At 39.1% G+C, this 16,309-nt stretch overlaps 1 protein-coding gene across 6 annotated transcripts in view; it reads left to right on the plus strand.

Moving 5' to 3' along the window:
- MSH3 (mutS homolog 3) overlaps positions 1 to 10,547 on the plus strand; it is a 225,327-nt gene extending 214,780 nt beyond the window's left edge. For 4 of the 6 annotated variants that reach the window (XM_055386149.2, XM_055386152.2, XM_063706645.1 and 1 more), the window contains exons 23-25: positions 5,905 to 5,967; positions 6,845 to 7,016; positions 9,482 to 10,547. In XM_055386149.2, coding sequence (XP_055242124.2) covers positions 5,905 to 5,967; positions 6,845 to 7,016; positions 9,482 to 9,593 — 347 coding nt within the window. In that variant the 3' untranslated portion in view covers positions 9,594 to 10,547. Of the gene's footprint in view, positions 1 to 3,234; positions 3,407 to 5,904; positions 5,968 to 6,844; positions 7,017 to 9,481 lie in introns of those variants that run through there. The other 2 variants (XM_055386150.2, XM_063706646.1) reach the window with 2 other exon arrangements.
- Positions 10,548 to 16,309: the final 5,762 nt, after the last annotated feature.

Genomic DNA, 16,309 nt, shown 5'->3' on the forward strand with positions numbered 1-16,309 from the left:
CTCCCATGTCAGCCTCCCCGGTAGCTGGGACTACAGGTGCACACCACCATGCCTGGCTGATTTTTGTATGTTCTGTAGAGACAGGCTCTCACTATGTTGCCCAGGCTGGTCTCAAACTCTTGAACTCAAGTGATCCTCCTGCCTTGGCCTCCCAAAGTGCTGGGATTACAGGGATGAGCTACCTTGCCTGGCTGATTTTAATTTTTATCAATGAACATAATTTTTAAAATTCAATGGTGCTAAAAGGCTCCTGCTGACAAGCTTCCATCCCTTCAGTTCATGTCCTTCCCCATCCTAGTCCCAAGGCAACTACTTTTAACACTTTTCCCCTTTCTGTTGTATTTCTAAGTAATATCCATATTTTCCTGTCTCTTGATTCATCAAGTTGACACATTATTGATGGACCTCTCATTGTGTTAATTGAGAATCTTCAATTTTCCCTTCCTCTGTCCTTCCAGTATAGTCATTTCACATGTATTGTATGTCATTCATACTTGTTGTTTTCATTATTATTGCCATGCTAAGTATTGCTTACTGATGAGCCAAGTTTGGAGACAAGTACATTTCTTTCTTTTACAACGTTTTCTATTTTCTCAAAAATAAGAATTGACTGTCCTCATTTTTTCCATTTTGTTTTGTTTTGTTTTTGAGTCTATAGCTGAATCTTCCTGTACCCTCAGATAGCTTCGTAAAATGCCTCTCTAGATGTTTTTCCACACAACTGAACCTACTGGTTCCCATTTGTCCACTGGGGCCCTTCCTCCTGGAGCCCTTTGTCCTCCTGCTCATCTGAACTGGCTGCTGTCTGGGCCTGCGGCACAGCTGTCATCCTAAGCCTGCCTTGCCGGCATCCTAGGAGTTCCCTTACCCCTCTTCTAAGCATGTGATTGCAAGGAACAAAACACTCGGTCTCACACTGGCTCAGACAATAGGATGCAGTATATATAATCCCATGTTCCATGACTTCCAGAGGAAGAGTGGGCTTCAGCTCCTCCTTTTTGTAATTCCCAGGCTCTGTCTTCCTGCCTGGCCAGCTTTATTATCAGGCTATTGACAATGACTGCAGCTCTTCCTGGCATCATGTCCAGAATGTCCAAAGGAAGAAGAACAAGCATTTCCTGTTCACTCTTTCTTAGAACAAGGGAACTTTTTCTCAGATGCCTTCCAGTATCTCATGATTGCCTCATCGCATTTTCAGAATTGAGTAACAGGCTCCTTCTTAAACCACTCCTTAGCAGAGGATGGCAGGGGTGACTTTGATGGGCCTAGATGAATCAGGATCAACTTCTGGAGCTGGCTTTGAAGACCCAGTCCCCTGAGTTAAATGATTAGGGAGTTAATTCCTTATAAAATCAAGGTTTTCTTAGGGGTGGAATAAATGTTGAATTAGGCTACTACTAATATCAACTAAAGGAGGTAAAAGTTTTGAGATTTTTCATGAATGAAAATGTTTCACATGCTTGTTGGCCATGTGTATGTTGTCTTTTGAAAAGTATCTGTTCATGTCCTTTGCCTATTTTTTAATGGGTTTGGTTTCTTCTTATAAATGTAAGTTCCTTATAGATGGTGGATATTAGGCCTTTGTCAGATGCATAGTTTGCAAACATTTTCTCCCATTCTGTACGTTGCCTGTTTACCCTGTTCATAGTTTCTTTTGCTGTGCAAAAGCTTTATAGTTTAATTAGGTCCCATGTGTCAGTTTTTGCTTCTGTTGCAATTGCTTTTGGCCTCTTAGTCATGAAATCTTTGCCCGTTCCTATGTACAGAATGATAAAAGCAAAACATCACTGACCATTAGAGAAATGCAAATCAAAACCACAGTGAGATACCTTCTCACACCAGTCAGAATAGGTATTATTAAAAAGTCAAAAAATAACAGGTGCTGGTGAGGTTGTGGAGAAAAAGGAATGCTTGTATGCTGGGTGAGAGTGTAAATTAGTTCAACTGTTGTGTAAGGCAGTGTGGTGATTCCTCAAAGACCTAAAGACAGAATTACCATTCAACCCAGCAATCCTATTACTGGGTATATACCCAGAGAAATATAAATTGTTGTGTCATAAAGACGCATGCACACGTATGTTCATTGCAGCACTATTCACAGTAGCAAGACATGGAATCTACCTAAATGCCTATCAACGGTAGACTGGTTAAAGAAAATGTGGTACAAATACACCGTGGAATACTATCCAGCCATAAAAAACAGTAAGATCATGTCCTTTGCCGGAATATGGATGAAGCTGGAGGCCATTTTCCTTAGCAAACTAATGCAGGAACAGAAAACCAAGTGTTGCACGTTTCACTTATAAGTGGGAGTTAAATGATGAGAACACATGGAGACATAGCAGGGAACAACATACACTGGGGCCTACTAGATGGGGGAGGGTGGGGGGAGGGAGAGGATCAGGAAAAATCACTAATGGATACAAGGCTTAATACCTGGGCGATTAAATAATCAGTACAGCAAACCTCCGTGACACAAGTTTACCTCTATAGCAAACCTGCACATGTACCCCTGAACTTAAAAGTTTAAAAAAAAAACAACTCTATAGCTTCCATGTTCGAATTTATAGTTCAGCCAGGATTAGAATTTTAGATTGAAAACCATTTCACTCAGAATTTTGAAGCAGTGCTCCACTGCCTGCTGCCTTCCAATATTGTTCCTGGCTATATCTGTGCTTCATCCATTACCTCTTCCCCAACTTCTCCTCTTCTGTATGAGGTAGAGGCCATTGCGTAGGTCATCAGTAAAATGCCCCACAGGTCTTTTGGATGGCTTCTATAATACTCTATTTCCCATGATGTGATAGGTAAAACAATGGACACACAGTTAAGAAACCTGTGTTTTAGTCTATTCCAATCTGTATGATCTTGAACAAGTCACCTAACTTCACTCACCCCTAAATTTTTATGAATCTGTTCTAAAAGCAACTTCAGAAATTATTTGTCAGTACACATCTCTTTAATAACTGCTTAGAGAAGTTTGGCTTAAATATAAATCTTGCTATGTTTCCCCATAATAAGCAGAAACATGAATTATTACTTCCACTGACTCAAAGCAGCGCCAGGTAAACATTTTAATAATGTCCATTTAAGAAATGGCCATAGCTTGTAAGTAGTTACATCCTCATCAAGAACTTTTACTGTGAGCCTGTAAAGAAACAGAGTTTTACTCATAAAACAAGTTTTATTCTCTCCCATGTGGCTTTTTCTGACTCCATATTTCCATCCTACCAGCACCCCCAACCCCTCTCCCACACAGAGGTTAAAGGAGTACATAATTACAGAAAGAGATCCTCCAGGCGATTATAGAAGAGTGGTTGCGTTCTTTACCTTGAAGATATGAGAACTACCATAATTTAAAGTGGAGACCAGCATATAATGATACACTCAGCAACTGTTTGTATGTTAACAAGGTATTCAGAGCAGTGAAATATTTTATGTAAGTTAGCTATATTTTGTAGCTATATTATACATTATATATATAATTATATATATAAGAACATTGTTACAACTATCTCTTGTGCACTCTTTATATATGTATACATATATACATATATATATACATATATACATATATATATACACACACACACTATATAAAAAAAATTAAAAGTCATTAATAGGCTGGGCATGGTGGCTCACGCCTGTAATCTCAGCACTTTGGGAGGCCAAAGTGGGCAGATCACCTGAGGTCGGGAGTTCGAGACCAGCCTGACCAACATGGAGAAACCCTGTCTCTACTAAAAATACAAAAAGTAGCCAGGCATAGTGGTGCATACCTGTAATCCCAGCTACTCAGGAGGCTGAGGCAGGAGAATCACTTAAACCCGGGAGGTGGAGGTTGTGGTAAATCGAGATCATGCCATTGTACTCCAGCTTGGGCAACAAGAGCGAAACTCCGTCTCAAAAAAAAAAAAAAAAAATTCATTAACAAATATTTGGGTAGGGGGATTTTGTGGCATTTATCAGGCTCCCAGAAAATACTGATGGCTGGATGGATGGATAGATGGACAGACAGACAGATGAATGAATCTTGTTTAGAAAGGTCAGCATGGGATCTAGATTATATTGGAGAGCTGGAGACAGGGAGATCAGTTAGGACTAACACAGTTGAAGTGATAAACTATTTTTCTGTCTTAAAGATAAGAAATGGCTTTTTTTGACTGCCTATTGCCTTTCACTTCACTCTTAGTCTTGTGAACTTTAAAGAGTTACAAAAAATTATCCAGGTTTGCAGGCACTGGCTTCTAGCTGCGTCTTCCCTATTCTGTTCCCACCTACTTCTGCACCTGTGTTTCTCAACTTTCATTTGGGGGCAAAAGGTACTGTCAGTGCCTTGTAACGGAAGTTTAGGTCTGTGTTTCTGAGTGAGTTGGCATTCTTTCCACCTCCCACTTCAGCACCCACCCTTGGAAAGCTCTTATCTGTCTGCTGCCGAATTCTTAGAGGAGGGCCAGGAAAAATCCATTGTCCCTTTTCTCTGTCATGTTCAGTCTTTGGCTTTTTAAATTTTCACTGATAAAAGAAGAAAAGCATACACATCTATCAAATGAAATAATGATTGAGAAAAAGCTTTTAATAAACTCATAAGTATACTGGGATTGTAGAAATCTTTGTAACTCTTGTCCACCTTGGACATTTCTGCAGCACAGTGCACATTTTGCAGCACAATTATATTGAATTTCATAATAAAAGTTACATAATATCGTGAGCTGCTTTAGCTTAAACTACATGCAGTGGTTTATTATAATTATTGTACTTCATTATATCCCAGTTCTTTTAAAGTTTTAAGTTCATGTGTATGTATATATATGACAGGCTGGGTCCTCTAGGAAGCAGATTCTGAGATTTGCATTCAGGAGGTTCATTGGGAGTGCTGGGCTGTGTTATAGTCAAAAGGCTTCAGCCAGCCCTGCAGAGAACTCTGAGGCTAGAATGGTCCTTCAGAGTTACCTCAACTTGGGGTGAGGGGGATAGACCTCTATACCTTTATTAGTTATCTCTATTAGTTTGGGGTAATTTGCAAACAGTGTGCAACAGATTACCCCCCAAAACATAGCGGCCTAGAACAACAAACATTTATTACCTCATAATTTCTGTGAGTCAGGAGTCCAGGTGCAACTTAGCTGAACACCTCTAAGGCTGAAAACTGTAGCCCTGTAAGATACCCTCTAGTTCGGTTCCTCACAGGGCTACAGTCAGTCACTAATCAGGGCAGCAGCCATGTCAAGGCTTCCCAGCCCACACATGGCTCTTGCCAAGCCTCCCAATATCTGCTTCCAAGCCCACTCATGTGGCTGTTGGCATGCCTTAGGCTCTCACCAACTGTTGGTGGGAGACATCAGTTTCTTTCCATGTGAGCATCTCCACAGACAGCCCACAACATGGCGGCTGGCTTCCCTCAGAGCAGGCAGGCAACAAAATGAGAGTACCCAAGTCAGAAGCCACAATCTTTCTGTAACCTAATATCTGAAGTGACATCTCATCACTTTTGCCGTATTCTGTTTGTTAGAAGTGAGTCACTGGTTAGGAATGATACAGAGAGGGAATGACACAAGCACGTGAACACCAGCAGGCAGAGGTCTTTGGTGGCCATCTTAGAGGCTACCTACAACAACCAGTCACTGGCTGTAGGCTGCCCCAAAGTGGGATGTGGTCTTGGGTGAAGCCCCTCCCTTCAGCTGCAACAATTTCCAAAGAAGGCAAACAGTCGAGGGTTGCAGGCCAGCAATCTTTCTGACAGCTGAGGGAATAAACTCTTTAGTCCTAAGTGGGATCTGGGTGGTACTGAACGGAATCCGGTATGTATAGCTCTTAGTTAACCTGAATATTTAATAAACCAGAACATCTTAATCCTGTTATTTAAACTGGCCAACATGTAATATTTTCTTTTCTGTTTTTAAGGGAGAAATTATAGGCCTGGTATGGTGGTTCATGCCTGTAATCCCAGCACTTTGGGAGGCCAAGGTAGGTGGACCACTTGTGCCCAGAAGTTCGAGAGCAGCCTGGGCAACATGGCCAAAACCCCATCTCTACAAAAAAAAAATTAGCTAGGCGTGGTAGTATGCACCTGTAGTTTCAGCTACTCGGGAGGCTGAGATGGGATAATCACCTTGAACCTGGAAGATTGAGACTGCCAGTGAGCTGAGATTGCGCCACTGCACTCCAGCATGGATGACAGAGTCAGACCCTGTCTCAGAAACATAAAAAGGAGAAATTATATTGTATCAACCACGTGCTAAGATCATTCTCATCCTGGCGCAGTGGCTCACGCCTGTAATCCCAACACTTTGAGAGGCCAAGGAGGGAGGATTGTTTAAAGCCAGGAGTTCGAGACCAGCCTGAGCAACATAGCAAGACCTGATCTCTACAAAAAATATTAAAAAATTAGCTGAGTGTGGTGGCATGAACCTGTAGTCCTAGCTACTTAGGAGGCTAGGCAGGAGGATTGCTTGAGCCCAGGAGTTTGATGTTACAGTAAGGTATGATCGTGCCACTGCACTCCAGCCTAGGTAATAGAGCAAGACCCTATCTCTAAAAAAGTAAATAAATAAAAACATTCTCTTTTTAATATAGACGTTCAGTTCAAATTTGCAATGAATCATTGTTAAAAACTATTTTAAGTGAGCTAAAAGATAGATCCTATATGCACACAGCAGTTTCAAAACAGTATTTACCCTTTTCTAGACATATCAAATTGATAAATGGATCTAACAGGCAAGTAGGAACAGTGATTTCAGATTGTACGATTTAATAAAGTTATGAGAACTTACATGTCCTTTTTAGTCCTCTAATTTATTTCAGCTTTCAGGCACAGTTTTGATCTCCTTTCTTTATTTCACAGGCGCAGCAGAACAAGTCCCTGATTTTGTCACCTTCCTTTACCAAATAACTAGAGGAATTGCAGCAAGGAGTTATGGATTAAATGTGGCTAAACTAGCAGATGTTCCTGGAGAAATTTTGAAGAAAGCAGCTCACAAGTCAAAAGAGCTGGAAGGATTAATAAATACGAAAAGGTCAGAGTGATTATGCTGCATTTTTTCTTTTGTAATGAAACCTTCTAAGTTGTCCAAGAAAGAGAGGAGCGTCCTAAAAATGAACATCAGGTCTACTTTTAAGCACCTCTTCAAATATTCTGAACCATTTAATTATGATGAAGTGAAAACAGCTCTTGCAAAGCTCAGGTGAATTCAGTCCATCTTCATTAGATCATTATTAAGTTGCTAAATTGGTTTTTCGGTCATTTTTATAAAGAATTAAGTTAACTCCTTAATATGTGCCACATTCATTACTTTAAAGATTCAGTATGCCAAAGGTTACTGAAGATATTGAGAACCTACAGAAGATTTCTTTTATTCATAGATTTTATTCAGATATGCAACGATTACATCCAGAAATTCTATCAGAGCATTAATGAAAATAATAGTATTACATAACAGGCAATCACAGTTAATATCCACATGTCACTTATTTTGTAGATTGTGACAAATTTTTCATTCTAAACAGGCTGCTGTCACTTTAAATGCTTATGGGAATACTTTCCACCTTTACGCTTGCTATCCAGCTAGTGTGTAGTCAGTACATAAATTAATCTTAATGTAAACCTGAGATACACTTTGAAAGAAAGATATTCCTAGAAAAATGTCATATTAGTAAATTATACCCTTTTGTTTTCCAAATATAAAATTCTAAAACAACATAAGCTCCCCATCCACCTACTGCCCCACCTCTGCCGTACTTGGGGAGCCTGATGTGCTGGGTACATTAGTACCCTGGTTGATAATCATATGACCATGATGAACAGATTGTTGATCTAATAGAAAATCTTGGCTGGCTACTGGTGGTCCCTGTGTTATACTCCAATAATATTCTTTAATATTTGGTTATAATTCTAGGAATTATTACCAAATTTCAATATTGAAATAGTAATGCCTATCATACTAGCTAAAGAAACAGTTGCTAACTTGTTTACCAAAGTACAGTAGTGCAATTAACTTCTCTTTCTCTACCTCCTCCTCCTGTGCTTCCGCCTTGCACTCCTCCACTTTGGTATACTGTAGTTCACCAAGTCCAGAGTGCTGGACTCTACAAATGGCACACAGCCTCCTCTAGTGACACTCTTTTCTGGCTCATTTCCAAATTGCAATGCCAAAACAGAAGCAAAGTGGCATAATCAGTTTCAGCCTATTTCTGTTACAAGCCAGATTAATATAAAATTTTTCCTGAGGGAAAAGTATCTATGAGAATTTAAAAATAAACTTAGCCCTCTTCCTCTGCAAAGTCCAGAGACAAATTAAACTCTTTAGTTGCCATATTATTATTGTTCTTTTTCTCTGAAAAAAACCTAGAATAAAACTTTACTACAAAGGATATATATACAAGATAGTAATAAAATATGTCAATTTCTAAATTTGCTATAGAAATATATGCAAGATAGCAATAAAATATGGCAATTTCTGTATTTTCATATATTCTTGTTTCTGCTATATAGCCTATAAAGCAAGAGCAAAAAAACTCACAGATTACTCATAAATATTTTAACTCTTCCAACTAGTAAGTGATATTTTGAACTCTATGAAGTTATCTTGACAAGATGAGAGAATTATTAGAAGACATTGCATTGGGATGGAATCTGATCATTTATCAAGATACTGTATTTGTTATTTTACCTTTTTTCTAAAAGTGCTTATCACATCAATTCCTTTGGCCAGATCAAAGAAATCAAACTGCATGTTGGGCCTTACTGTGGATTTGTTATAATAGTTGCTATTTGTTGGTGGTTACTGTGTGTAGAAACCATTCTGAGCAGTCATTTGCAGCAGCCTACACACTGTGCCAGCTACTCTTCTCATCACTTTACATACATTATCTCATTTCATCCTTATGGCAGCCTTATCCTCATGGTATAGTTGGGGAAAGTGAGACCAGCAAGGACAGGACACTGACCCAGAGTCACACAGCTACTTGATGGTGGAGCAGTAATTGGAACTCAGGTACTCTAGCTCCATACCCTAAATAGTCAATTGGGTTGCTATTCTGCAGAAAAAAAAAAAAAAAAAAAAGTCTGTGTTATGCTGGCGTTTTACTCTTTAATTAGCTTCATTGTTTTCGGTTGGTGTTACTTTTCATCCTGGGAACACTTCATAGGAGTTTCTTGTCTCCAGGTACAAATAAGCACACACCACTAGCCTCTAGCAGAGTTTGAAGGAGGAGGAGGTCAGGTTCTCCCCTCTGGGGCTGGCAGGGGTAAGGATTTTAGGAGAAGGCACAAAGGCAATAGTGGCAATTGGTAACCTGGGTCCCTTGATTATAGTAGCCGCTCTGAAAGCTCCTTTCACCAGAAAGGTGACACTGACACAGCTTCCTAACTATAGAGCCTGCCCGGTATTCAAATGTTATAGACTTTTCATAGCTTCTGATGAGACGTATTGTCTCCCAGCAATTTCATTTATTAAATAAGTAGTATTTGATTTTTCCCCAGGAAGAGACTCAAGTATTTTGCAAAGTTATGGACGATGCATAATGCACAAGACCTGCAGAAGTGGACAGAGGAGTTCAAAATGGAAGAAACACAGACTTCTCTTCTTCATTAAAATGAAGACTACATTTGTGAACAAAAAATGGAGAATTAAAAATACCAACTGTACAAAATAACTCTCCAGTAACAGCCTATCTTTGTGTGACATGTGAGCATAAAATTATGACCATGGTATATTCCTATTGGAAACAGAGAGGTTTTTCTGAAGACAGTCTTTTTCAGGTTTCTGTCTTCCTAACTTTTCTACGTATAAACACTCTTGAATAGACTTCCACTTTGTAATTAGAAAATTTCATGGACAGTAAGTCCAGTAAAGCCTTAAGTGGCAGAATATAATTCCCAAGCTTTTGGAGGGTGATATAAAAATTTACTTGATATTTTTATTTGTTTCAGTTCAGATAATTGGCAACTGGGTGAATCTGGCAGGAATCTATCCATTGAACTAAAATAATTTTATTAGGCAACCAGTTTATCCACCAAGAACATAAGAATTTTTTATAAGTAGAAAGAATTGGCCAGGCATGGTGGCTCATGCCTGTAATCCCAGCACTTTGGGAGGCCAAGGTGGGCAGATCACCTGAGGTCAGGAGTTCAAGACCAGCCTGGCCAACATGGCAAAAACCCCATCTTTACTAAAAATATAAAGTACATCTCTACTAAAGATACAAAAAAATTAGCTGGGCATGGTGGCGCACACCTGTAGTCCCAGCTACTCCGGAGGCTGAGGCAGGAGAATCTCTTGAACCTGGGAGGCAGAGGTTGCAATGAGCCGAGATCACGTCACTGCACTCCAGCTTGAGCAACAGAGCAAGACTCCATCTCAAAAAAAAACAGAAAAAAGAAAAGAAATAGAATTATCAAGCTTTTAAAAACTAGAGCACAGAAGGAATAAGGTCATGAAATTTAAAAGGTTAAATATTGTCATAGGATTAAGCAGTTTAAAGATTGTTGGATGAAATTATTTGTCATTCATTCAAGTAATAAATATTTAATGAATACTTGCTATAGATGATGGTATGTCCCATTGAATTTTGATGTTTTCAAGTGTTTGGAAATTGTCATTTTTTAAGGTGTAATTATGAAATTAAGGTTACTGCTTTGACCAGCGCAATACACAGAAGTGAACTTGTTCATTTGGGACCTTTCTGTTCATTAACATATCAGGTGTATGATCTTCCCAGTAATGAGCCTTATAGCTTAATTGATTCATAACAGTGCTCCCTTCCTGCAAATTTAGGGTAACACGTGCTCAACTGTGTCCCTGGGTTTTTTACAGCACTTACAATCTGGCTTCCCAGATCCATGTGTTCTTTTTGTTTCTAAATATATGATCTTGCACAAAAGCTCTCCATCCTATTTTCCTCTCTTTTATTATTTCTGCTCAGTTAAATGTCTTCCCCACATTTGATGAACATATTTTTAATTCCTTCTTCTGGATTATTATCTTCAGTGATCCCAGCAATGACCCCAGCCAGACACAGGAGTCAATACAGTGTCCCCAAGTTGTGGCTTCACTTTTGAGTCAGTCACTCTTTAGCTGTCTGACTCTCAACCTTATTGGAGTTAGAGTGTGATGTAATTTGATTGATTCTACCACCCCTCCAGAAATATGAACGTATAGTCAGATTCTCAAAACTGTCAAAATAGAGTTAGTTGGAATGTACACTTTAAATTTTAAAAAGAACAAAATTGTTCCAATACTCTATATAACTGTAAATGTCTTATATTTTTTCTAACAAGATTTCAAAGATAGTGCTGTAACCTCACCTCACAGGGAGAAAAGGAGATAACTCCAGGAATTTCATGCCCATGCCAGAGGGAGCTGCAGGGACCAGCAATCACTGGTAATGTCCAGGTGGACATCTGGAGCCACCTCTCCCTCTTGCTTGGTCCAGGCCAGCATCAACACTGAAGCAGGTAGGGGTTCCAGGAGCACTGTGTCCTGGCAGTGGCAGCACACAGTGTCTGGCAGCTGACAACGTGGAACTTTACAGGGTAGATTGTCCAGCATGATCAGGAAGCCAGCCAGGCAGCCAGCTTGAGGGAAGGCAGGCCTCCTCCAAGCTGGGGAAGAGATCAGCACAGCTGAACTGCATTTCCAAGTGAGACTCATCCCCAGCTGGGTTACGGAGATATTGGAGGAAACGTTGAGGCCAAATCCCAGTCATAAAGACTGCACAAATGCCATGGGGAGGTAGGCAGAAAGTTGCAAACAAGTGGGTTTGTATTTCAGATAACCATCTTGGGGCTGCAATTCTAAAGTTAGATATAATCACACAGGTGAGAATAGGGCTGCTGGTGCATGGCAAGCACCCTCCACATTCCCTCTGGTACTGCATAGGCATGTGCCTGCAGGCTAAATGTCTTCCATACTTCAGACGGAGGCTGGAGGAGACAGGGCTGACTGGTGGCCAAATGTCAAGGAAAGTAACTTTTTAATATGATATATTCCTTTAAGTGACTTGTCCGTTTTTAGCCATCAAATTACAAATTAAGAGCTAGTGATTCTGCAGTAACACACACCAATTCCTCGAAAACCTTCTAAAGTCACACCAGTTTAATAATTCCAACCTTAGGAAAACAAAGCCAAACATATTTTAACAAGTTTGAACTTTGACCTTTCTATTGCTTCATCTCTCCTCAGTGCTGTTTATTCTATATAGTTTTTAAAATAGTCTTTTTATATAATATAACTAGTATAAAATATTTGAAAATCCATGGGACTATAATTTATAATTTAAAAAGAGAAAAAAGGAAAAATGAATTTTTAAAATTAAATTTTGTAAGGTAAAAATAAATTTAAAGGCTGGGCGTGGTTGCTCACACCTGTAATCCTAGCACTTTGGGAGGCCGAGGTGGGCAGATTGCCTGAGCTCAGGAGTTCAAGACCAGCCTGGGCAACTCGGTGAAACCCGGTCTCTACTAAAATACAAAAAATTAGCCAGGTGTGGTGGCATGCGCCTGTAGTCCCAGCTACTCGGGAGGCTGAGGCAGAAGAATTTCTTGAACCCTGGAGGTGGAGGTTGCAGTGAGCCAAGATCACACCACTGCACTCCATCCTGGGGGAGAGAGCAAGACTGTGTCTCAAAAAAACATTTAAAGGAAAAAAAAATGTAAAAACCTCAGCATTTGAGTTACTTAGTTTATCTCAATGTTTCTCAGTGCTGAATATGAAAATCAAATGATTCCCATTTGAATCATAGACCTTTGGACTGAGATCCAAGCTTAGTATTCTTTTATCAGCTTTATTGACATAGTTTACATACTGCACAATTTATTTAGAGTGAATAATTCAGTGGGTTTTTGTGTATTCACAAGCTTGTACAACTGTCACTACAATCAATTTTGGAACATTCTTAATCACCCTAAAAAGAAATGCTGTACCTATTAACTGCCAGTCTGCATTCCTCCCCAAGATCCTCAGCCCTAGACAACCCCTAATCTTCATTCTGTCTCTATAGATTTGCCTATTTTGGACATTTCATATGAATGGAACCATAGAATATGTGGTCTTTTGTGTCTGGTTTCTTTCACTTAGATGCAAGATTCATCTGTATGTCAGAACTTCATTCTCTTTAACTGGTAAAAAGTATTCCATTTTATGTATACCTTACATTTTAATTTATCCATTCATTAATTGATGCACATTTGGATTGTTTCTATTTCTAGCTATTATGAGTAATTCTACCATGAATATTTGTGTATAGGTTTTTATGTGACGAGGCATAATATTTTTTAAAAAGCTCCCCTAGTAATTCTGATGTGCAGTCAGGTTTGTGAACCATTAGTCTCAAAGATGACAGATGACTAAACAGTATTTTTAATTGAGTTGACAGTCATTTGGTCTGTTTGTCCACTGCTTTATCTGTCACTTAGGGCAGAGTGTAGCATACTGTAGACCCTAATTAATATTTGTTAAAGTGGAAAAGGAAAACCAAGCTCCTTCAGCTTAGAAACCCAATGAAAAGATGTTTCTTTTCATAATGAAGGCACCATTTCACTAGGGATTCAAGATTCATACAGAAGTGTGCTATATCTTTAGAAAAAAAAACTTTTTCAGACAATTTTTCCAAGTTTGTGCCTGTCGTCATCATGGTGATGGTGTTGGGGCTGGTGAAACACTGCCCACTGCATCAATTCCAGAGTAAAAACTAGATTGAATCCAAAATGTTCTATAAATTAGTGTTGACCTTTACTGAGTTCTGAGATCAATATTAATTACTGCTGTGCTTTGTAATTATAAAAGGGCTATTTGATGTTTCACACCAAGGATATGGGTGGAGAGAGAAAAGAACTTGTATTAACACCATCTGTGGTTTCTAACTTTGTAATTAAGGCCAATTCCTCTGTGGAACATTTTAGTTATTATATGTCATGATTATTCGGTTTATTAATATCCAGGAAAGTACCACAGTTTGAGAGCCATTCATTCTGGTTTACTTGGGGAGTCCTATTCTATACCTGTTTTGCTGGCATAATTATTAAAAGCCTCTTTAACTCAAAAGTGTCCTGTTTTGGATAATAACTCATACAGTTACCCCAATTATAGGTGCTATTCCATGAGCACAGTTACTGACTTGCTACATTTTGAATGTCATCTAAAAAAAATTTCATTTTTTTCTTACCCATTGGATGAACCAGTTTTTCCCCTAAAGACCTGCCAGTTGTTTTTGCCTGTTCTTGATAAGTGCTTTGTATTGTGACATTTAGAAGCTACAGCTCTGCTAATTGGTGTGTTAGAGCTTTACTACTTAATCTGTTGTTGAGGCTAAATCCCCAAAGATAACATGTCATCTGCCTCTTCTCCATGAAATCATGGTGAGGAATGTGCACCTACATGACTTTGTGAGACACGCAGCAAGACTGTCTTCTTGCAGAAATAATTATTCCTCAGGAGGAGGAATTGCCTCTGGTTCTTTTGTCCTTTTCTCAGATCCTCTCTTCATTGCCTTTGGCTATCTTTTTTTTTATTTTTTTGACAAAACTATTTTATTTTCACATCAGAAAAGAAATATTGTCTGCCATTTTCACCTCTTTTTCTTTTTTTTTTTTTTTTTTTTTTACTTTTTTTTTATTATACTTTAAGTTTTAGGGTACATGTGCACATTGTGCAGGTTAGTTACATATGTATACATGTGCCATTCTGGTGCACTGCACCCACTAACTCGTCATCTAGCATTAGGTATACTCCCAATGCTATCCCTCCTCCCTCCCCCAACCCCACAACAGTCCCCAGAGTGTGATATTCCCGTTCCTGTGTCCATGTGATCTCATTGTTCAATTCCCACCTATGAGTGAGAATATGCAGTGTTTGGTTTTTTGTTCTTGCGATAGTTTACTGAGAATGATGGTTTCCAATTTCATCCATGTCCCTACAAAGGACATGAACTCATCATTTTTTATGGCTGCATAGTATTCCATGGTGTATATGTGCCACATTTTCTTAATCCAGTCTATTATTGTTGGACATTTGGGTTAGTTCCAAGTCTTTGCTATTGTGAATAATGCCGCAGTAAACATACGTGTGCATGTGTCTTTATAGCAGCATGATTTATAGTCCTTTGGGTATATACCCAGTGATGGGATGGCTGGGTCAAATGGTATTTCTAGTTCTAGATCCCTGAGGAATCGCCACACTGACTTCCACAATGGTTGAACTAGTTTACAGTCCCACCAACAGTGTAAAAGTGTTCCTATTTCTCCACATCCTCTCCAGCACCTGTTGTTTCCTGACTTTTTAATGATTGCCATTCTAACTGGTGTGAGATGATATCTCATAGTGGTTTTGATTTGCATTTCTCTGATGGCCAGTGATGATGAGCATTTTTTCATGTGTTTTTTGGCTGCATAAATGTCTTCTTTTGAGAAGTGTCTGTTCATGTCCTTCGCCCACTTTTTGATGGGGTTGTTTGTTTTTTTCTTGTAAATTTGTTTGAGTTCATTGTAGATTCTGGATATTAGCCCTTTGTCAGATGAGTAGGTTGGGAAAATTTTCTCCCATGTTGTAGGTTGCCTGTTCACTCTGATGGTAATTTCTTTTGCTGTGCAGAAGCTCTTTAGTTTAATTAGATCCCATTTGTCAATTTTGTCTTTTGTTGCCATTGCTTTTGGTGTTTTGGACATGAAGTCCTTGCCCATGCCTATGTCCTGAATGGTAATGCCTAGGTTTTCTTCTAGGGTTTTTATGGTTTTAGGTCTAACGTTTAAGTCTTTAATCCATCTTGAATTGATTTTTGTATAAGGTGTAAGGAAGGGATCCAGTTTCAGCTTTCTACATATGGCTAGCCAGTTTTCCCAGCACCATTTATTAAATAGGGAATCCTTTCCCCATTGCTTGTTTTTCTCAGGTTTGTCAAAGATCAGATAGTTGTAGGTATGCGGCGTTATTTCTGAGGGCTCTGTTCTGTTCCATTAATCTATATCTCTGTTTTGGTACCAGTACCATGCTGTTTTGGTTACTGTAGCCTTGTAGTATAGTTTGAAGTCAGGTAGTGTGATGCCTCCAGCTTTGTTCTTTTGGCTTAGGATTGACTTGGCGATGCGGGCTCTTTTTTGGTTCCATATGAACTTTAAAGTAGTTTTTTCCAATTCTGTGAAGAAAGTCATTGGTAGCTTGATGGGGACGGCATTGAATCTGTAAATGACCTTGGGCAGTATGGCCATTTTCACGATATTGATTCTTCCTACCCATGAGCATGGAATGTTCTTCCATTTGTTTGTATCCTCTTTTATTTCCTTGAGCAGTGGTTTGTAGTTCTCCTTGAAGAGGTC

Source organism: Gorilla gorilla, chromosome 4, assembly GCF_029281585.2.
Source record: "Gorilla gorilla gorilla isolate KB3781 chromosome 4, NHGRI_mGorGor1-v2.1_pri, whole genome shotgun sequence".
In the NCBI taxonomy this organism is placed as follows: Eukaryota; Metazoa; Chordata; class Mammalia; order Primates; family Hominidae; genus Gorilla; species Gorilla gorilla.